This window comes from Triplophysa rosa, linkage group LG5 (assembly GCF_024868665.1).
Source record: "Triplophysa rosa linkage group LG5, Trosa_1v2, whole genome shotgun sequence".
In the NCBI taxonomy this organism is placed as follows: Eukaryota; Metazoa; Chordata; class Actinopteri; order Cypriniformes; family Nemacheilidae; genus Triplophysa; species Triplophysa rosa.
The window spans coordinates 28873901-28898667 of NC_079894.1; the positions used below are offsets into that span (position 1 = coordinate 28873901).

The following is a 24767-nucleotide window of genomic DNA, read 5'->3' on the forward strand; positions in this document are numbered from 1 at the left end:
TGAAAAGCACTGCACATCACTTGAAAAAACACTTTAAATCTGTTATCTCACTCATTTTACAGGTTATTATCAACCACGTTTAACAGGACAACCAAGGAGCAAACAGACAAAAATGAAAATTCGGTCATCACTTAATCAGACATTTGTACACTGGTACATTTACAAGATTTTTCAGGTCTGAATTGAAAAACAAGTAAATGTTGATGCAATTATTACTGAATGATCATCCCCGCCCCAGCTCAGGACATTCCCACCATCACTAACCAGGAGCAACGACGGACTGCTTGTCACTATTTTGAGGCTAAACATTACTAGTTACTGAAGTTTTTATTTAATATTTAACTTTCTTATATCATTGAAGTTTTCATTATTTACTGATGTTTATTTAAATCTTTTATATGCTGTAGTGTGTCGTTTCACTGATGGATTTGCGCATTAAACATGGACGGATGTTTCAGTCTCATTTATTACAGATATCATATTTCCAAAAAAATAATATTTAAATAAGGTCTATATTTCTCTTCCACTCGTCATGTGGTTGCTACACGCAAATATAATAATATAAATATTTTTTTATATAGTATTTATATAAATAATATATATTTCCAAACCACCGCACCGCAGTTCATTTGTCCATTACCACCGCGGCGGTAAAAAAAACTGCCAACCTCTCAGCCCTACACGTACTTTAGTTCTTTATCGCCTCTCGTCCTGAAGATGCATCCGTCACTCCCGCTGAGATTTATGGGCCCGTTTTGCATGTTGAAATCTGTTTGATTCTTATAAAAATGTTTCATGTTGTTATGAATTTAACTGTTAAAATAAAAAGCAAAAATAAGCATTTTGGTTACTTGTTTGGTTAGGCAAAGTAAAAATAAAAAGTAATTCCAAACGTAACGTTGTGCGAGCTCTGTTAATGTGAATGTTTTTTTCACTAATATAGCTGAGTAGGAGGGTTTCAGTTACCAGCATATATATTTAAATATGGATTCCATGTCTGCAAAACGAGCATTTTAATCCAAGTATTGATAACTAATCGATATTGAATCGAATCGAAAATTTGGTCGCAAAACCCAGCGCTAATTTCTATATGTCGCTATTCTGCCCAAACTAAACACACACTGTAAAAAACACCAGAAGTAACAATTCATTTAAACACACGTGAACTAAAACTTACTGCGCCTTAAACAAGCGTTACTGATGAATACTAGAGCTGCACGATTCTATGAGATAAATTGAGAATCACAACGACTCTTTTGTTTCAAATTGAGATTGCGATTCTTGTACGATTCTGAATGACGACTAAAAGTAATACATCATTTACTAGAGGTTCTGACCATAATATTTTAATTAGGTATGTAATATTTAGGACTTTGCTTCAAAATTATTACATATTTCACGATTAACCTAACTACAGTAAGAATGTTTTTACAACAAAATATACATTTTTGACAAAATATACATTTTTTGACTTGCACATCGTTGCTGCAGCACATGTAAACAAAAGCGCATTTAATGCTTGAATTTGAAGTCAAGGCTTTCTTCACAAACACCTTATTATGAATGAAGACTTCAAAGCGGCAGTGCATATAATCAAAATGATTATATATTTGCACAAAATACAACATTTGTATTCAAAAACTCTCTCCATTTGTTCAAATCGTCTCATGTTTACAAAAATCTAAATTTCACAGATTCAAACCACAAGGCATTTGTTTGTGGACAGTGAAATACACGGGTAACATGCATCACATTCAGTGCATGCATTTGTTAATCATTTTGAGATGAATTTCATCCCATACACCGCGTGGCCCGTTTATGTAACAGCAGCGGCTCCTAGCAAGTGATGTAAAGCACAAATCTAATTGGACGGCCTGTTTTTTCGCTTTGCGAATCAGAAAAGATTTGTTGCACAGGCTGAAAAAAAACTGCATTTTCAGCATGTGGATGTTCGCGGTTTATGTGAAGGTTTTTTTTAGCATGTTATCGCAACGAACATTCCGGCAGTGTGAACGGGACTTAACTTCTACAAATTCCATAATATTGATTTCATTAGGATGGTCCACTCTGTTTGTGCTCTTTACAGTAAATTCCTCTTTTGTGTTTTCTTTTTCAAGTAAAGCTGCTTTGAAACAATGCAACATTGTAAAAAGTGCTACATAAATAATATAGTCAGACCTGTTCTGACAAACACACACTTACCTGTCCTCTGTCCGTCCATGACATCTGCTGTCCTGTCACACTCGTGAGCCTTGGTTACTGAGCCTGACATCAAACCATTCTCCAATCGTCCGTCCTGCTTTACTACAGGGATCCTGGAGTCTAAAGAGCACAGAGATGCCATGACTACTGTTCTTTGACAGATTTATCATAATAAGACTTCTGTCAGGATCATCAAAATGTAAACATTAGCAATATGTAAGGTTGGCAGAAAGAATCTGTGCTACCTGCTCAGTTTGTGCTACCTCCCATACAAAACATAAGACGAACCCCCTCAATAATTATTCATATTGAATTATATAAAACTTTTTATCGATGATAACATTTTTAGCTGGATCGCCCAGCCCTAGTGGGAGGGGAGCACCCAAAAACCTCTCCGCCTGTCTATCCAGCCTAAGCTCAGTACAGTCAGCTGACGCCGCACCTGTGCCAGCACAGCCAAATCTCAGTACCAGCCACACAAAGTAGAGAAGTTTGTACATCCATCCAAACATCTACACGTGTAGATCAGCTTGTAATAGAACGTTGCATATTAGAACAACTGATGATAACAACAGAACAACTGCGTGCTGTATAGAACAAAGTAAATCGTAAATGACGGCTTAGAAGCCCAAACACTGTAGCGTGTAGCATATACAGTATATCCAATGGCGTGACGCTCGTTTTTTTGTGTCCCTCTAGTTACATTTGAAAGAGGGAAAAAAAACAACAAAAAAAACTCATTACTTGCATACATTCTCTTTTTTGAGGACCAAGACTGAAATTCTGGATTTAATTCATTTTAAGAGAATATTAGGGAATGACTGCAGAAATGTCAATGTGGCGTAACTGTAAAAACTTGATACCAAAAAATGTATCATATTTAATAAAGGTGAAATTCTCAATTAAACGCCATATCAGCTATCTTAGCATAATCTTACATTAGCCCTTTAATAGTAAATAAAAGTAAACACCATTGCTCTTAGGATCATTACTAATTTGGGGAATCATGTGCGTCAAGTCAAATTCATGAACTGTCAAGGTGGTGAAACCACCCTTCAAGCAGCAATTTTGTTAATATTGTTAATACAGAGATGATTTAATAACGTAGCGGAATGAAGTGGGTGTCTACATTTGAAAATAAATTCGGTGATAAAAGAAATGTCAACCAAAAATGACAATTTACATCTGTAAAATACAATTCATTCGATTTCTGATATTTTGTAATTAATGCGATATAACAAAGCCACTTTTCCCAATAAAACAAGGAGAAATTGTTGAAGATACGATTTTATGAAGGTTGAACCACTATAGTTACATATTTGAATGATGTCTTTATAGTTGACTTTCTGCGCTTTGAGTGTATGTTGTGTCGCTGTCTATGTGGGGAGTCAGAAAGCTCTCCAACCTCATCAAAACTATCTTAATTTGTGTTCTGAAGATGAACAAAGGTTTAGGATTGTTTAATTTTCATTCTTACCCTAATTTTCAATTAAAAAAAGAATAAAAGAAAAAAAGAATTTTCATTCTTACCCTAAACTAACCACTTCAGCAGAACTTGTTGACCGTCGCGCTTGATTTTCAGTGTTAATGTATTCAACAAACAATGGCCTTTGGCTGTGGAAGCAAGTGGTGTAACTGGTTTGTGTTAATTGGCGTAACCAGTATTTTTTATATAAATATAATTATATACAGGAAAATTCATGTGGAATAAAAGAGAAGCATCTAGTTTAGTGTATTAATATGTTTTTAACCCTTTTAACCCATTATAAGGTTCTATCTGAGTAGTTTTGAGATATTGAGCTTGTACGTTTTTGCATTTCATATAGCAAAAATGATATGAGGAACAAATCTCTTGTATACATGAAAAAGACAGAGACCCTTAATGTATTCCACATGTACAATATCAACAATTTCTGAAATGTGTAAATGGGGATGTTTGGAACAGGTCAAACGCAGATAGAACCTTCTGATTCTGAAAAATCACGCTCGGTTTAGAATGATAAGGTTCTATCTGCAAAAACATTCATTAAAGCAATACATTTTCAAGCAACACAAACAATGTACTTATAACTTTAGTTAAAACATGAAATTAGTGTATAATAATGTGTAAAAAAGGTACATTTACATGTTTTTATGACACTTATTTTAGGATGCTTTTTTCTGGTTGAAGTTAAGCATAAAAGGCCGTGCTAATTGTTGTATGGGTGTTTTATCCACAGAAGGGGGGACAGATCAAATCACTTTTTCGAGATGAGTACGGCTGAAAACACATAATAATGTTTATTGTTGTAATCAAGACTCTTGACGTGGTTGACTATTAGGCATGAACTGCATTACGAGAGTCTATGTAAACACAGGTATTAGGAAGCTAGCGCTGCTGGCTAGTGTTGCGTCAATAAATATAAAATATTAATCTACTCAACAAAACCTAAAACAAAACAAAAAAGACTGTCGTTTGAGCTGCTCTCGTTGACAAAAGTATCAATAAAACACTCAACCTTGAGGTTTCTTTTAAACATTGTTTTGTGTTATACCGTTTCCTCAGATATTCCCGTCACTGAGGACTCCGGTCACATGACAAAGAAAGCTGATCCTGATTGGTCCTCTTGTGTGCATTCAAAGTGCTGATTGGCTCTTGCAGATAGAACCTTATACTATAGCACCAAATTATAATTCGATTTTGTAGATAGAACCTTTTTCGTTTTCTTAAAAAAAGACCAAAAATGCACACATTTCAAAAAAACAAACATGGCATAATGTAAATAAGTTGTCACAGAATAAGAATATTTGAATAACTCAATTTTGACCAAAATGTCAGATAGAACCTTAGAATTCTAAGGCGACGATATGTCCCAATAATTTTTGCAAAAAAAGCATCACATTTAAATTTAGAGATAATTCTACAATCTATTTTCGTGTGATACTTTAAAATACATGATTTATTTTTATAAGTATGTTTACATTCCATCTAGGTGGATAAAATATATATTATTTCTCATTCTTTGCCAGTTACACCACTTGACACTTTCAGGTACATTCAGTCTTAACTTTCTGGTGCAAATGTTATTTGTAATTACACAAAACCAACCTGAACACACCAAGTACATTTAAGAATATCAGATGCATGCTTTTAAAACAAGTTTTTCAAAGATTTTTCAATTTCTTATCTTACTGACCCATCCAAACCACTCCGTAAGCTTCATAACAAGTACATCGTAAATGGGAGCCTAAAAATGATTACAAAAAGTAATGAACGCGCAAAGATTGAGCAGCCGATGAGAAGCCAAGAAAGGCAACAATCTAGTATGTGTTGCGTCACTATTGGCTGACATTGATTAGCTGCACCTGATGTGATTGGCTGATGCAAGCGTGACTAACGTGACTTTCCAGAAGAACACTACGCTTGATGTCATTTGGTTTTACAGTAGAATTTAAATGCACAAACCTTTCTCAAATATTTCTTTGAGCACTCCTCGCTTGATAAGCTCCTCTCTGCTCTGACGCATGGACATCTTCTTCTCCAGAGCTGCCAACAGACAGAAAAATACATTTCCATAAAATCACTTACACAATATCCACATATAATTATCTACTTATCTTCTGTCATCTTTTTTTTTCACTCTGACAGCCACTCTCTGTTTTTGATGATGATTTTCTCTTGGCATCATGCTGATGTCATTGCTATGGCAACTAATATGCTGATATGCTGGATATTGACTAGACTGTCTGAACAAATGAATCACATTTTATCACTAGCAAAATGACAGTGCAGACATTACGTCCTATAGATCAGATCAGAAATGAAAAACAAAATGGAACCTGGTGCAGCAGAACCACCATCACATATTTTGTGTATTTTCCTTAAAACAGCTTAAAACATGAATGATTTGTAATGGCGCAGAAAGCAGGAAGTGTTAAAGTAGTCTGGATTTTTTTCTGTTGTGGAACTACAGATGCATTAAACACTTAACCAGACATAAAAGAAGAACACAATACTGTAGGTTCAATATATTACCCCCACGTGGTTCATAAACCACGATTGAAACACATTTGCCGTATAAAATTGTTGATGCGCATCAAAATAGTCAAGTGACTTTGCCTACGATGTCATTACACAGCACCTGAAAAGTTGACTTGGTCATGAAAATAATATAATGCATCACCACAAAAAATGACTATACTATTTTCAATGAATGCAGTACAGTGGATGAATAACATGGACAGTTTAGCATTATGGAATTCATTTAGACACACCTTGTAGTAAATTGATAAACGGTAGTATACTATAGTAAGATTCAAAAACCCTATAGCATCCAGCCTCTGAGTTTGACACGTGTGGATTAGATGATTTTGTCATTTCTACAGATTTCTACAGCAGTTTATAGAGGGAAATGGGACTTTTTTGGTAAAGATAAATAAAGTGAATTAATTGAGTATGATGAGAATGGTGTCTCAAGGCTATGATGACCATGGAAGAACAAGATAAGTTTCATTTACACTTCATTATCAAAACTTTGAGAAGATATTTTTTTTTCGTTGACAGCTTCTGGCAAGAAGGAAATATGAAATTGTACATCACAATTTTCATATTTAATGTTTTGCTCAGGAATAACAAGAGCCAGTAGATATACCGAAAGCTTAATTAAACCCAATCACATTTCTAAAGTCAAATTTTATGAATTTATTTTTTACATGATTAAAGCTAGGGATGGGTACCGTTGACATTTTAACTGGTGCCGGTACCAAACGATACCTTATTTCGGTACTTTACTCTGTGCAATAAAAACATTTATTTCAGTGGAAAGTCCAAACCAGAGTTAGTTTTGATTTTAGTTTTATTAATATTTTAAATAAGCTTTTATTTTTAGATTTTTGTGTTAATTTTAGTTAAAGTTTTAGCAATTTTGGTATATGCTTTTGTCATTTTATAATTTATTGGTTTATTTTTAATGTCGCTATATAAGAATAATTCATTTCTATTTTAGTTTTTGTTTATTATTATAATTGTACTGCTTTAAAGCTTTAAACTCAATTTTTCCTTGAGTTAAGTTTTTCCAATAATTTTTAGGTCAATATTTGATTTAATTTCAATAAATAGGAAAGTTTTTAAAGTTTTAATTTGAGTAAACTAAAATAACCTTGGTCCAAACCTCTCAATTCCAACATTGTGTTGCACTTTTACACATTGGACAAAAGACACAAAGACAATGGAAATAACTACAACATTATCATTACAACCAGCTTATTTCATTTCCTCAGTCATCATCACACACATACTCATTTCTTTATGCTGTGTGATAATTTACCTAAACACCATTAGCAGACCATTAGATAATATACCACAAAACAAAACTTAAATAGTCCACAAAAACTATATAACTATATAAGTGAAATAAATAACATGCATGTAAATATGATAACCATATATAGAGTCGAGTGTTTATTTACATTTTGTACGTTAATAAGGACAGCCTACTTTATTAGCGGGTTTACTTTTCGGTTTGACTAGCGGTGATGTAAAATGCGCTCTCTCTCTCTCTCTCTCTCTCTAACGTACTTCCTCTCACGCAGCACCCGATGCGTTCTTATGGCACCGATTTAATGTGAATCTGCATTCGGTAGTATCGACGTAATTCGGTCGGTGACCTTAAAATTATGAGTTCGTTGCCCAACCCTAATTAAAGATGACTTTGGCATGTTGAAATGACTTGGTTTAGAGTAGTTTTACTTGATTTAGCTAGATTTCAGATGCAGATTGACCACCCAAATTAAGACGACATGGTACATGAGCTGGTATATACATGTACCTGGTATATCACCACAGGTCATATATTTAAACTAACGGTATTGTTTAGCGTGTTTGACAAAATGTTTATATGCTCTCCTTCTTGTAAGTCGCTTTGGATAAAAGCGTCTGCCTAATGAATAAATGTAAATGTCACATATTTAGCTGCATGAAAACATGCAGTTTAGTAAGAGATGAACAGAGCTGCTTCTAATGAATAGAATAAAATGCTGCACACAAACGGACTAATGTTTGACTAGCCTAGCTTTCACCCAAATTTGACAATTTGGACTTCGCATTGGACTTCATCATGAGGACTTCACCGGCACACTATAGGTGTTTTCCCACTGGATATTTTCAGGAACAAAGTTCCGGAATGGGTAAAAAGACATTAGAAACACATTAGAACGTAAAATTTTGTTGACACTGGATGCTGCGCGACGCGACAAACCCATTAGAACAAACCGTGTGTAGTGTCATGTCGTGCCGGTCGCCTCCGGTATCAAGCCCTGAACATATATATATTTGACATATTAAATTATAATTATAATTTACACTTATAATTTGTATTAAAAATAAAATGTATTACTTAATCATCATAACACAGAACACAAAGCGTTTACCTGTGGATGTTTGCTTGAACTTCTCGCTTTTCTTCTTTCTCCACTTCCAGGGTTTAAAGAGGCGGCCCAGGGTGGCAAACTTGCTCCTGCAATGAATGGGTGGTGTGTGCGCGCCAGACACCAGGGACTCCGTGTAGATGGAGGCCAATTTCTCCACCTCCTCTGCTGTAGAAGAAAAATACTGAATGTGACGAGGTGCACACAGACAACCTGTGCTATCACGATACGCTTTCTTTCACCTGGATTTCTCCCATGCAGCACAGTGTTGTACTACAGTACAGTATGCAGGGAACATTCTGTGCTATTCCTATGCCATGCAGATCGCACAGCTTTCACAAAAGTAGGTCAAATACAGCAGCAATGCTCTGTCCTTATTGACATTCAACGCATGCTCTACTAAAGTAGAGGGTGAAGGCATATCGCAGCATGCCATGAACATTAAAAAACATTTTCTCAAACCCCCAAATCAAATTGTTTGACCAAAACTGGGATCAAATTGAAGGACTCGATGCTCAGAATGCTCTGAAATAAAGACAGGGCTTGACATTAAGCATTGTCATGTGGTTTCCTTCGGACAAGTAAATTTGTCATTCACTTGTCTGAGTACAAAAATGACTTGTCCAAAGATAAAAAATATATTTATAAAACGGTCAGTTCTGGTACTTGATTCTGATTGGTTGAGCCGAGTTCTAAGCCGTTATAAAATACCTCAATATATAACGGCTGACCGCACCACATAGCCTAAATATCATTTTATTTACTTTATTTTATGAAACCTTGCTAAGCATATGGAATAACCGTTTTATAAAAGCAATAAGCCCCGCGAAGCAGTGGGTTACAGTGCATTTTATAACAGCTACGGGGTTTTAGGCACTCCGCTTCGCGTCGTGCCACAACGCCCTTAGCGGTTATAAAATGCACTGTAACCCACTGCTTCGCGGGGCTTATTGCTTTAATATGTCATTTGAATTATAATATAATATAATCAATATAATTGTTTCGGATTTAGATTGGTCAAGTTTGCTTCTAAGCATTTTAACTAGTGTCCGCTTTGGCCGCCTGAATTTGGTTATAGGCCCACTCTCCGTGACTGCTATAAAACAAAGGCAAGCAGGAATTATTATTAGTGTTAAGGCTGCAAGTTAACTTTTTTTGCACATAGCACTGGTGCTAGAGATGTTTAAAGTTTGGTTGCACAGGCAGAAATGTGCAAGTGTAGATCATTATGAATAGGTAGATAACTGAAAAAAGACATTAATGTACATACAGATGAATAAATTAGGGCCGTATCATTTTTAGATTACCTAAATTTGTTTTAATATTTCTAAGTTCTGTGTTTTTCCTTTTTTACTATACAATAGTGGTATATTTGTCCACATAAATTACTGTAGTATACTATAGTATTTACTATAGTAAACTGCAGTAAAATTCATACTATATTGTTTTTGAACTTTACTATAGTATACAGTGTTTATCAATTTACTACAAGGGCACTTCAATTTTCAATAGTACACTACAGTATTTTTGTCTGAGTGTTCAATTTAACGGGACTTTTATTTTGACGGCTCTTTGGGAAGACGCTTGAGGTTTTGTGTGTTTGACAATAGCTTCACTCAAACAGTAAAACGCTCGTAAAATAAACTCTCAGAGCAACTCTGGAGATGAAGTTCATGTGTTCATATCCTCATACAATGCAGCGCAGATAAATCCTCGACCATCACTCGTGTTGTATGTTAAACTGTGCACATAATTCACTCAGACACACAGATGACATTTAAATAACAGGATTCCGCGTCCGCGTGGACTCGGTGCGGTGCGCATTGATTATTGTCACACACAAACAAGCACAACCGCGACAAACACGCAGCTCTGTCTAATGCACATATTCTTATTATCCTAAATATGTCGCACAGTTTTTTTTTTCCAAGTTACTGTCCGGTCGGGCAAGTAAAATTCTCTCTCACTTGCCCATACAAAACATTCACTTCTCCCGGACAAGCGTTAATGTCGAGCCCTGAAAGAGACCACTGTGAACGTGATGTTCATTCAGATTTACACGCAGCGGGGTATTTATAGTCCAGACCTAATCATATTACAATTCTTCTGACGCAGTTAATCAAAGGGGAATTTAATGGCGAGGATTAAATAATCGGATTTAATGTCACGTGTTCTCCTTTAGTTTGACTGTACGAGTTACGCTGTGAGGGTTCAAAGTGACGCAACAAACTCGAAAGGTCCGATCATAAACGATAAGCGTCAATCTATCACAATGTCAGTGCTAAAGTTTGTCACTTTGAGATGAGATTCAAACTCTGGATTGGGTGAATAAATGTGATCAGAAAAGGCACAAACAAAATCACGTTTGTGGCATCTGAAATGACCTACTATAGCCTAAAAGTACATACATTAGATTGCATAGTAGGCTATAATAGTATGCGAATACTGGGACGTAATGCAAGTGACCATTGTTGCTCAAACGCTTGTGATTGCTAACAAAATACAACACCTCTCACATTAAAGTATTTGGGCTAGTAGTTGTTAGATATTTTCATGTCAATATGTTATATTGTGCCGTTAAGGCATACTATGATTTATAACATACTAATTCTAATTTCTAATACTGTTTAGGACGGATAGTAGTAGTACAGTACATGAAATTGGACGCTGGGGTCGTTGCCAGTCTCATCATGGCACAAACTCTTTCATCTAACGCAGCCTTCACGTGCTCTCGGAAATTCGCTAATTCCCACTTCAACCCGGAAGTGACGTCTGGGTTTAGTAACATTAAAAGGATTTAGTGACATTAAAACGAGCTGTAACGTTACTAATGATTTAGTAGCATTAAAACATTACAAGTAGGCTATCTGCTAACAAGAGCACCGTTCCATACATTATTTCCGGGTTGAAGTGGGAATTATCGAATCTACGAGAGCATGTGAAGGCAGCATATTACAGTCCAACAATTACAAACGAGCGAAACATAGTGCTAATAAAGAAAACAGGAAAAACACAACAGTGAAGGGCAATTCTTGCGTTCAAAACAGCGCGAAGAAAGGGAACACGCTACCGTCTCAAAACACACATTTTAAACAGCGTAAACGCAGGGCAAGGACGCGTCCAGTGCGTGCCGCCCCATGAACGCGACGCAAACGCCATTGACGCCATTCAGACGCACAAATACGCATACGAGTTAAATACTTGAAACCGAACGCGAAAGAATCATCGTGTGAACGAGCCACATCGTTGCTGTCTCTTGTAGCGCGCGCTGCTCCGTTGGGGTTTTGGTTTGCTCGCGGTTTAGACGCCTTAACAAACGCATATGCGGAGAAATCTTCACTCACCGTCCTGTGCATTGCTGGCGCGGCTGCAGTTGCTGCATATGTGTTTGATCTCTTTGCCAATGTGGCAATGGATCATGAAGGGCATGTTGTTGTGATGCTGATGTGGATTCTTATTCTGCGTCTTGTATTTTAAAGACATCATCCTAACCAGGCTGAATCCTTTCTTCTGCGGTTTCTCCATCCCCGCGTTAGTGCCCCAGATGCCCTGCATGGCTGTGTAATCTGCCACAGAGCTTTGCTTCTGATGATGGTGGTGGTGATGAGTGTGTATTGAGCAAGCTTGAAACGACAGCAGCTGAGAATGAGATGCGGATGGAGGTTACGCTGCTCTTTACGCCCCCTAAAGACTACACGCAATATCTACAGACTGTGTCTTAAAACCTAACGAACTGCCTAACTAAACAGCATTTTAGGCACCATAGATCCACCTTGCTGACACACAGGAACATCTACAGTTGTGCTCATAATTATTCAACCATTAGGTAAATATGACCAAAGAAGGATGTGCAAATAATCTGCATCATTTAGGCTTTGATCTTTTTTTTATCAACTTTCATTAGAAAATACGAATTTGAAATGGGGAGGGGAATCTTATTATGAAATAAATGTTTTTCTCTAATACACATCGCTCGTAATGAATCATACCCTTTTATTCAATGCTAGGCAAACCTTTTTGCCAAGATAAACAGCTCCGAGTATTTCAAGATTCCAGATTTGTTATTCGTCACATAGGCCTACACAGTTATATAGAGAATATACAACCAGCAGTCTTCACCTGTAATGCCTAATGATAATGATAATGAGCATTCCTTTACACAGAATCTGTCCATACCTTTCAGATTTCCAGCTTCTCCTCTTCAGTTCTCCCCACACATTTTCTACTGTATAGGGTTCAGCTCAGGGAACTTGAGTGTTTGCTGCAAAATGCTCCTTTTTTAGGTTCATCTGACCATAGAACATTTGAAAAGTAACAGACACTACTGGCACATCCAAAGTCAGATGAACGGTCAGATGAAACTAAACAAGGAGCTTTTTTTAGCAGCAAACACTCAAGATGGGTGCTCCTAATTTTGTCGTGTACAAAACTATACAATGACAATAAAGACGTTCTAATTCTATTTAAATTATAAATAGAAACGTTGGATTCAGACGTGCCTCGATGCCGTCCTACTCTACCTTCCTGCCTTGTTGGCAGGCAGTGAATCTTAGCTTTTGAACATAGCAAATGAGGTCATGTGATAACAATGTACAGTCCCATAAAAATGCATATGTCTTACACAAATTGTTCCTACTTGCTAATTATAGGATGAATGTCATCTGGTACAACAGAGACATGGTGATGGATATATTAAAAGTAGCCTGCAACATCCGTCCATCATGGTGTGTTCCTACACTACAAATGATCATTCAGCATGGAAGCAAGTTGGTCTGTATGCAGGGCTTGAAGAATGGGCATGGTTCATGACCCTGTGACTGGCCACTTCATGTTTGAGATGATGCATACTGGGCAGTGTTTTAAAAGAAGTGGATGAAGCACCATGCAGTATGTAAATAAATGTTTCAAATATTGATATGCTATATTCATATATAGGGATATGCTATATTGTTATCGTGTGATTTCAATGTGTTGCATGTTTCTGATGAAAAATGCTCATTTAAACAAAAAGTCGTCTGACGGACTTTGCATCTTAACTCTTCGCATCTTATTTAGCAATTTAATTCCTTTTCACGTGAAGGGATGAATGCAACCAATACATAAATAAAATTTCCCCAAATCAATAGTTCACTTTGGGTGTCAATAAAGGGCACTTTGGGCAAAGGGGCAAGTGCTCAAGCAAAGATAAAGGATCACTTCATATGCCAAACCTTGTCGAACTGCATCGGCAAAGAGTTGTTCAAAGATAGACAGAATAGACATAGAGGAGGTGCAAAATTAAATCATCATCACCTCTGTGATTCAACAAAAACTGCAGGCTAATGCCATGAGGAAATGATTCAGCACTGAGTCACCTGTCTCTTACATCTAAGGAATTCATGAGAGGAGAAATCAAAAACATGCTTTCGGTCGAGGGCCATCAAATGCATTGCAAACGCATCAAATGCAAAAGACAGATTTCGATTAGGTTCAGGTTGAGTTACATTGCGTTAACACAAAAAGAAAATTAAACTGATTTTTAATCAGTTATTTTGTTTTTAATTCAAACTAAACTGAAACAAATACCTGAAAATATATATGAAACTTGTCTTGAAAAAACATGTATATTGAAAAAAACAATATTATTGTACTTATAAACTAAAATCAATTTGAAAACTACAAATATAAAAATAAAAGCTAAAACAACAACTACAATAAAACAAAACAACAACAACAAACCTATAACAAATGTATTGGCTGTTTCTTTCTACCCACAAAAACTCAAATATAATAAGCAAAAAAGCCTCTATAACCGAAAACTCTGTGTTATGAATCTAAAATATTATACTTAGTGATGATCTGAAAACTGTTGCAACCTTCTTGCCATTATAGCCCGTGTATAAGTGAATGATCTTATTAACAGAATAGTTCACCAAAAATGAAAATCTGTCCTTTTTATTCCAAAGCCATTTGACTTTTTTCAGGAAACACAAAAGAAGGGCATTTACTACAAACGGGGATGGGACTGGTTAGCTCCACCTATAAGAAAAGTCACAGAGGACACATCTGTTATATTTTCCTAGATCACCACGAAATTAAATGGAGAGCAGATAGAAACAAATTGTCTTGTTTGATCTGTTTTGATCAAATTTTCTTCTGGGTAGAAATGACAAAAAGTAGCACAAACTAATATGACATGTGGCAACAGAATGTCTTCTAAAGTCATACGGTATCTTATGTGCACAAGAATGCAGTTGTAGTCCTAATACACTGAAAATCTGTTGCTGCTAGCAAATCTTACTTGTTCTTCTGCATATTTTGCATGAAGTAGTCTTTTAACCCAAAACGACCTTGTGAACAAATTTGGGAAAACTCTTTTGTTTTTCTTTTATCATAAAACTGATTTCCTTAAAGATGAGGTAACACACGCAGTTTCTGCTAATCTCATATTAATCTTTAGTACCTATACAGTAATATTGCATACTTCGAATCTTCAAAGAGTATTTAGTTTGATCAAATTTATAAAAGATAGATACAGCTGTATGATAATTTTAGGAAAAAGGCAAGCTCCTAGTGGCGTGCAGGGGGGCGGAAGTACAGCACGAGCACACAACACATCATCGCATTCTCCCTGCATTACTATTAATGCACTATAAGTTTGTGTTGTTTACATGATGCACGTACACGCCGATTGCCAACAAAACACAGACATATGACTTAGTTTGACTTACTGTGTGCGGTTCATGTCCGGCATCTTTTAGCGCTGGGACCGCTCCATCTATCAGTTTCAAACCATCTCCAAATCTATCGTTTACATAACATTCATCACCTTAATGCAGTGAGCAAACAAATGCAGCTAAACTTCCATAAGCCGAGTGAAGCGGCATTGATGGGTGTTGACGCGTGGTTGACGCGTGGGCGTGCTCTTTCTCTCACGCGTGGGCATGCTCTTTCGCTCGCTGGATGATGCGTGGGCATGATTTTCCGGGAGAATTGTCCAATACGGGACTAAGAACCCTTGTTATGAAATGGGAATCCATGTTCGAAAAAAACTTTACGAAACCGGTACGAACCCTGGCGGAGTGAATCGAGCACAGAAATACTATGTTATCACCAGCAGCCATTTCACCCTGTAGCCCAAGACTGGTTTCCCGCTGAAGCTAAGCAGGGCCGAGCCTCGTCAGTACTTGGATGGGAGACCTCCTGAGAAAGCCAGGCTGTTGACACACGGCCTGACTCCCTGTGGGGGTGTAACCCTAGTGTCCTCCCCAGATTCCCTCCACTGGCCCTTGTCAATCATAGCCTCCTAATAATTAGCGCTCTCTCTCTCGCCTCTCCACCTATAGCTGGTGAGTGGTGAGCGCACCGGTGCCGCTGTACTGTGGCTGCCGTCGCATCATCTACGTGGATGCTGCACACTGGTGGTACAGCAATACACAATAAAGTGCTATATAAATGCCTCATACGTTCAAATGGTTTTTTGACAAGTTACATGTTAAGCTTGAGAAGCCAGCACGTTAAACAGTGTAAAGAAGTCAGAATGCATGAAATAGCATGTTACCTCAGCTTTAAACTGAGCAGAACACTTGGCTGATCATCCCATGTTTGCTGAGCACACAAAAAAATCTTCAACAAAGTGTTCAAAGCGGTTAAAAGAAGAACCTAATCTTTTCTTCGTGAACAGAATAGGGCACCCATAGAGAAAGAATGTAAAAAGACTAAAATGCAGGGTATTTCTTATTATTACATTAGTTTATTATTACCAATAATTCCTCATAAGATGGTCAGATTTTTCTGTAACTTTTCTACAATTTACCGCAACACATAACCAGAATCAACACTTGTTGTATTTTTGCCTCCCAGTGATAATCTGGTTTATTGTTTTTTAATGCTTGTAAGTCACTTTGGATATCAACATCTGCTAAATGCCTAAATGAAAATAACGCTTCTTTTACTTTCGATATTTCGAGGTAATTCAAATAAAAGTTTAAATCCAAATTAAAAACACACATCTTTAGCCTTGCTTTCACATAATGCAATCCTTTTACATCACTGATTATCCTAACCTGAATTGTTATGAACAGCAGCAATGCTAATTATTCTCCATCTGCTTTTCTGTTTCGACCTCGGGAAACGATGCCAGCTCCAATTCAGATCCGGCCTCTTATGAAGAGTTCAGACTACCAGCATCTGTGGAAGGATGACGCCTACCATGCCAGGACTCCAGATGACCACATCATCATACAAAACTGTCAAAGTTTCATACATACAAATATTTTATGAACACTTTACCATTACTTTACAATGTAAAGGAATTTTGCTGACTGTAAACAACATATTTTATACTATCGCACCACCGTACTGTCTAATATCATCATTCAGGATTGTTTGGTAACATTGAAACGTGCATTTTATGAAATGCTACGCATTGTGTCAAATAAGTGAGGTGACCAATCAAATGAAAGAAGGTGGGGGTTACTGGGGTTCCACAAGCTGTGAACATTTTCAAAGTTACTGTGTTTGCAAAAACCAAGAGCAAATTGCTTCAGCCAGACAGTGAAAGAATGGCTGTGAGCATAGATAGATGCCTCATTCAAGCCCTTCAGGCACTTAGACCTGTCCGCCATCTTGCAACAGTCCACTGACGTCACTCACAGTTTGCTAGGATGCCACAACAGCCGTGGCTGTGAAAACCACGTGGGTTTCAAATAGCGCTGTACTCAAAATATCGATATGGCGATACATTGTCATGAGCTCCTGATGATGCGCGCATCGATACATCTGCCTCCGTATCTATTCTGCAGCACTAACAATAATTAGCCAATTATTACGCAAAAATATTGTGTAACAATTATTAGTGGTTTATACCACGGGGCTGTTGAATGCTTCATTCTGATTGGCTGACGAACGTTCGACGGGTGTGCATTATTTTTCAGTTAAACGCACACCTATGAAGGTGTTCCAGGTCTGCTGACCACATTACAGTTCCATATCACTTCGCCAAGTTTAGCCTACTGTCCACCAGTGAATATGTATTTAACAACAGACAGGCAAATTCCATTGTCTGAGAAGAAATAACTATTAATATTTATGGACAGCATGAACATTTGAACAACAATGGCGAGAGCACTGTACAGGACCGTTCAGACGAAAAACTAAAGCATGTATCAAAGGTAACGGCAAACTACATGACACAATCAGCGGATTAAAGATAAAACACGAAGCACAAAAATAACAACAACAACAACATGTTAAATTGGTCTGTGGAATGGGTAAACGGGACTTAAAACACACAGCAGGAAGCTTTCTATGCCACTGCGAGAACCGCAGCTGGCGCAGAAACCTCCGTGTCACTTTTTTCTCTTAATACTTTTCTTATACGACAGGGGTGTTAAATACGACGAAAACAAATCAAATATAGATACTTGTCTTTTCACTCTCAGTGAAGCAAACGCGTGTGCACGTGCACTGTCTGTCTTCCTCTCGCTCTCGGAACACTGCATATGCAGCTCAAGCAACGCCTTCAGATGAGATGCGTAGGAAATTAGTCCTACCAGCAAGAGCATTCCGGGACAAATACCATACAAATGTCTCGAGATAAAACATCGTAACAACGTCTTGTGGTATCGGAACAACGTCTTGTGGTGTTGTGACCGTGGTATAAGCGGAATAATTGACTCCGGTCCGTTCAATTATCGAAAGTTAATGCACACCCGAGGTGTAACGGCCACTCCGCTTCGCGTCGTGGCCGCATTACCACCTCGGGGTGTGCATTAACTTTCGATAATTGAACGGCCCGTCGTCAATTATTCCTTACATAAGGATCTGATCGGAGTTTATCCGTGATCCGTACAGATCGCCCTTCATGATTCTACAGTCATGTGACCCGCATGTGATCATGAAGAGCGCGCGCTCTCACCTTCTCTCTGCATCCGTGAGCGCAGTAACTTAAACATGAAAGCGCGTTCTCGTATCATTCACTTAAATGGTTGCGTTTAAGGTGAAGTGTAAAGTGAGTGTCGTCTAATTCAACTGCTTCTGCATCATCCACTATAACACTATTGCACGCGATTAAAATCAATGAAACCCCCGCCGCTGGAGGGATGCAGTGACGCGCCGCTCGCTCATCATACATGAGAAGTAAGACATGGAAGAGCGACAGTAAATGTGTTTGTAATAGAAAGTGAAGAGCAAAGACCTGCTTAAATCTTACAGCACCCATGCATTAATAATATTATATCTAGAAATCTGACATTTAGAAAGAAATACGTCATCTATTTCAATTCAACACTTATTTAATTAAATCTATTTACTCTGACTGCACGTCAATGCATATATTCATATTTATTCGTTAGACATATAGTCTATTTGTAAAACACATGCACACATATGATGTAGCCTAGAAACCCTGTTTCAGAAACAAGGGTCTCTGTATATATCTTTTGCAACTTTATACTCATTCTCAAAGCTACTTGATGCATTGAAGTAGTTATGAATGGCAGTTTTCTGCAAGTATATTTTGCTGTAAATCTGTCGTATGATAAATGTAATAAAAAATTGACCCGTATCGGGATACGTATCGCATCGTGGCCTTGTATCGGGATGCATATCGTATCGTAAAGTTGTTGGCGATACACAGCCCTAGTTTAAATTCCAGAAAAATGGGATACCTTTTCGTTGTTGTCATGTATTAGTGTAGCAAATATAATGTTTGAGTTTACACAACAGTAAATAGGTTTTCATAATCATACACAGTCAGCTTGCTCTTGAGTGTTTACGAACTGGCTTGGTAGGGTTGCCAGATTTGTGAAACAAAATCATTCATCACGTGCCTAACGTCCCTAGTCCAAATAACAGAACGTAACATTCATAAATAAAATCATTGACAGACTGACAGATAAAGAACAAAGTCCTTCCACCCCTAACCTGCGTTAAAAAGTAACCCAATCCCATTGGACTCAGGCCAGCTCGCAATGTTCCAATACGGCAGACGACCTACGTATAGACGGTTCAAACATTACTGCGCATGCAAGCGTTCATGGGCTTCCTTTAAAGGTGCCCTGAACTAGCCGTTTTTATTGTTTTATACTATTGTCTGATGTCTACTTATGACGTTCGCGTGGTTTTTACATTCGAAAACATCAAAATCAATAAGTAATAGGCTATTTTCTACCCTGGTTTTGAGGCCGGCTGGAGAAACGCTGGGTTTTTAAGGGCGGGCAGCATAGAAGAATTGGAAGTAAACGCCCACTGCTATGATTGGATAGCAGTTTGCGTAGTTGACTTAGTTGGAGCCTTCTGTGAATTTGGTTAGACACATAATGTTAGGTTACACATTCGCCCTATTTGCACAGGATTAATATTATCTGGGGACCTCGTGTGATTTAGAAATGACCTCCCCACATCTGTATTTCATGTGGCGCATTCGCACAGGATAAGTGAAGCCTGTGATTTTACTCAAATTTACTGACATTCCATTATTCGCAAACGGTGGATAAAACCTTGAAAAATGATATATGAGCCCGCCAAATCACAGAGATGCCGATTCGCACGGGATAAAGATCACAGACAACCTCTGCAATTATTACAAATGACTAGAGTTCCCCAGGTAATACTAATCTCGTGTGAATAGGGCTATCAGGGCATATCAAGCAAATATAAACTCGGGTTAAAATTGATGTCTTAATTCATGACTCCTTTAAAGGGGTCATATGGCACGAACACGTGTTTTTCTGTGTCTTTGGTGTGTTATAAGTTGCCCATGCATGTATTAGACACGTAAAATTGCACAAATGAAAGTGTGGGAACAAAAGAGTCATTCTATGTAAAAGCGAATGCTCACCCAGACCTGCCTGAAACGCCTCGTGTAGCCACACCCCCACAAATCTACATCAGATGGTGGTCTGATTTGACTGAGACCGCCCAAATGTATACGCAAGTAAGGTGGGCGTGCCTGTCAGTACAATTGAAGAGGAACCTGATGTTCCAAATATGGTAAGAGGCGTTACATTTCCCTCACACGCTTGCAGTATTCGACCAATCACTACGCACTGGTTAACTGGCCAATCATAGTACACCTCGCTTTTCAGAGCCATGAGCTTTGTTAAAAATCTGCGCGTTTCAGAGAGGCGGGGCAAAGAGGAGATACAAACATGCACGGTATGTGGAAAATACAGCGCTTTTGAACCTTAAATCATGTATACACATTGCATTACATCTAAAAAAACAAAAATATTCATTTTAGCGGCGTCATATGATCCTTTTAAGATGTGTTCAAATGGACGAAATAAGTGCACACAATTTACATATGAACACGACCGGGGGAAGATAAACATGCAGAGAGAAGCGTTTTTTATTTCTGCTCTGACAGCCGTGACACACGCTGAACACTGTAAGTGTGTGTTAGAAGTCTGAGAGAAAACATTCTGCTTGCTTGATACGTTTTTCGTCATTAAACCAAAGTTTCAGCCAAAGCTTAAATCCTGACTTGTTATTTCCCCTCGTTTATGCATTACAGTTTCTCCGTAGGCGGTCTTTTGTGGCTGTTTAAACACATTCAACCACAAGAGCGTCTACTTTCCTGTCAGGCTTTCTACAGTCCGATAAAATAGAAAAAGGCTAAAAGCTAAATATAACTAAAAACGCAGTTATGAGCAGCAGGCTGTGTAATATGACTGATTTTTTTATTTTTGTTTTCACTTAGATTAAGACCATTTGACTAATAGCAGTGTCTGCCAACAAACATAAACAAAAAGTATGCTTCAGTTTTGAGCAATGTATTATTACTATGAATTAGACTACTATCTTTACCCTTCAATAAACACTTAATCTTTCTCAATCAACTGCACTGATTTGAATAGACATGTCTTCAATAAATGCTTAATTTAAGCAATATTCTGTATTTCTTAGACTTTATGAGATGAAGGTGGAAAAAAGAAAATCGGCCAAACTTATCGGTCAAAAAAATCGGCCTTATATATCGGCCATCGGATGGCCTGATTTCTAAATATCAGCATCGCCCAGAGAAAAACCCATATCGGTCGACCTCTAATGCTAATGCGATAGATAGTTCTTTATAGCTATGGCTCCAGACATGTAAACTTGTCCGCCATCTTGGAAAGGTCCACTGACATCACAGTTTGTTAGAATGCCAAAACACTGCACTGCTCTGGCTGTGAAAACCACAGGGATTTAAATTCCCGAAAAATGGGATACCCTTCCGTTATTGTTAATCAAATAAAATGTTTGAGTTTACACAGCAGTAAATAAGTTTCATAACCATACACACATAACTATAGTTGCAAATGCACAGTCAGTTTGCTCTTGAGTGTTAATGGACTGGCTCAGGGTTGCCAGATCTGTGTAACAAAATCGATCTATCATGATCGTGGGTGGTGAGACAAGGGGACAAGGATAGAGGACCCAGGTGCAGACAGGGTTAACAAGAGGTTTAATAATAATAAAGACAAAACCAAAAACCCACGGGGAGGTAAAATAACAAAACAGGGGAATATAATAACACGACAAGACAGGACTAAGACTAACTACACTTAAACAAGACTAAAGTTAACACTTGACAATTTACAAATGACTACACTAGACTAAACTTGACAAGACACAGGAACTCACCATACAATCACAATGAACCAGCACAGGACAGAAAACACAAGGGCATTATAAAGGGATCAAATCAAGAGGGGGACAGCTGTGGGGCATGAAACAATTAACAATCAATAATGAGGAAACGAGGGGGCGGGACAAAGACGAGACCGGAGAGAGTGTATGGCAAGCCATAAGGGCCAAAAATGCCTCTCTCCACGTTAAACATGAGGTTCTGTCATGATTCTGCCTCCTCATGTCATGTCTTTCTTGGTCTGGTGGCAGAACCATGACACGATCGCTACTAGCCTAATGTCCCCAGTCCAAATAACAGAACATAAATAATAAATTCCCTCCACTCATAACCTGCAACAACCCGCAACAACAACAGTTTAAAAGAAGACCTTCCATTTTATATCTCATATAAATGCAAATGGGTTTATTTGATACTGGCTGTCATATTCTAAATGCTTGCATGATTTTCTCACATCACCAGTACTATGTTGACTGTAAACCGCAAGCACTGCGTCACGTGTGTCTTTAAAGTCCAGTCCTGATTTCTCAACACTCAGGAATCCTTCCAGAACACAGATACCACAGACAGACCTCATGCTTCACGCTTTAATTGGATATTAAAGTGGGGCGATAGAAAAATCCTCTCATTAATTTCTTCGGCATCTGGCTGCATTTCCCTGCGGCTCTGGGGGGAGTTGTGTCATTATGATCTACTGGGAACCTCATTTTCCGCCTTTCAGTACTGTAGATCTGTGATGCGTTCTGTGAAAGCCGCACGCTACAGTATCTATCCATACAGAGATGAATCCCATACGCACAAATGGGCTTTCTTAATAATGTACTTGTACTGCTTATTGTTTTTAAATCACATAAACCACTATCATTTGCAGGAGAATGTTTGTCATATCAAATTGTTCAAAATGGCAATTTTAGTTTAACAGAGATTTACAGTGTAGACGTAAACATGCATACATCTTTCCCACGCTTTTCCTACTCGCTAAGTACAGGATGATCGCTGTTTGGCACAAAATACAGGTCATAATGGTATGGTAAATGTTGGATATGTTGGACAGAAGGGATGAATGCAGCCAAATATAGCCAACAAAATATTGTCTTTGGAATGCTTACTGTATGTTATCACTAATGATAATGATTTATATTTTTATCCCGAACACTGATGATCTCATCCTATAATGTTTTAACCTTGACAATTCACAACAAACCACAGGAATGAAAGAAATCACACAGTGCATCTGCAGACCAATGTAAATAGTTTTAAATGATCAGAGACGTTCTTCAGGATTACTTGATAAATAACAGGCGGGTATGCTGGAGGTTGGAGCTCAACCCTGTGGGACAGTAGATCTCCAGGAGGAGGATTAGGCACCCCTGGGGTCAGGAATGTTCGAAATGTCAAATAAAGAACTTCAGCAACATCTAGTGGATGGTATTTAAATGACAACAGGAAAAACTTTTCCAATCTACTGGATGTGATAAACTATAATTTCCATCGTTCATGACATTGTCTTGATTTAGAATCTGATGAGCTGTCTATCAAAAACTGTTTAGGCCACTTTGACATCGGCAAGACATTTATTTTTAATGAGGTAAATAGACAATCACATCTCACTAAATGGTATCTTTAGAACCAATTGCCTTGATTGTTTTAGATTAGATTAGATTCAACTTTATTGTCATTACACATGTACAAGTACAAGGCAACGAAATGTGACCTCTGCATTTAACCCATCCAGAGAGTAGTGAACACATGCACAGCAAGTAGTCAACACACGTACACCCGGAGCAGTGGGCAGCTATCACTGCAGCGCCCGGGGAGCAAGTAGGGGTCAGGTGCCTTGCTCAAGGACACCTCAGTTGTTACCCGCCGGCCCTGAGAATCCAACCGGCAACCTTCTGGTCATGAGTCCGACTCTCTAACCATTAGGCCATAATGTAGAGTAATAACAAACCCAGTAATGTCTTACTGAAAAGTTAAGACATGTTTCTGTGAGGGGTGGGTACAGGGGTTTGTGGTAGAAAATATCATTGGCTGAGTATTAAAGCAATAATACCAAAAGTCAATGGAACAAGCTCACATCACAGAAAAACACGCGTGGGCTCTGTTTTCTTTATAATGATGTATTCACACGCAACTTTACACACATCCCGGGTTTTGTGTCCTGAGACCAGACTTCTATCTTTCCAGTTGGTGTTGTGTTCGACCCATTTAAAACAAACAGTACATGCTGTTACGTTTTTTGCTTGAATTGAATGTCAGGACAATTTCCCAGTAAAGACTGGATTTTTTTAAACTAGACATCACACACTTGCAGACTTTTTGAACGTTTGCATAGAAAACAATACATGATCAAATCTGCAAACTGGCGCAGACTTTCTGCAACAACTCCAGACTGAAAATCTGGGCAAAAGTCTTGTAGTGTGTATTCCAGCCTTTAGAGACACGCGTCACTCATTCATTCAGACTGTATAAGGTGATGTAAGACTGCAACATGCAAGTAGATTAGCAGGCCCATCACAGGAGTTTGTACAGATGTTTGCTTCTCCGG

General features: G+C 38.0%; 1 protein-coding gene across 2 annotated transcripts in view; it reads right to left on the reverse strand.

The window, feature by feature from the left end:
• LOC130554351 (phosphatase and actin regulator 1-like) overlaps positions 1-24767 on the reverse strand; it is a 35848-nt gene that overhangs the window by 10135 nt on the left and 946 nt on the right. Inside the window, exons 1-4 of one of the 2 annotated variants that reach the window (XM_057333932.1) lie at positions 11952-12271; positions 8611-8775; positions 5648-5728; positions 2203-2322 (exon numbers count right to left, since the gene is read on the reverse strand). In XM_057333932.1, the coding sequence (XP_057189915.1) occupies positions 2203-2322; positions 5648-5728; positions 8611-8775; positions 11952-12162 (577 nt within the window). In that variant the 5' untranslated portion in view covers positions 12163-12271. Of the gene's footprint in view, positions 1-2202; positions 2323-5647; positions 5729-8610; positions 8776-11951; positions 12272-24767 lie in introns of those variants that run through there. The other variant, XM_057333933.1, reaches the window with a different exon arrangement.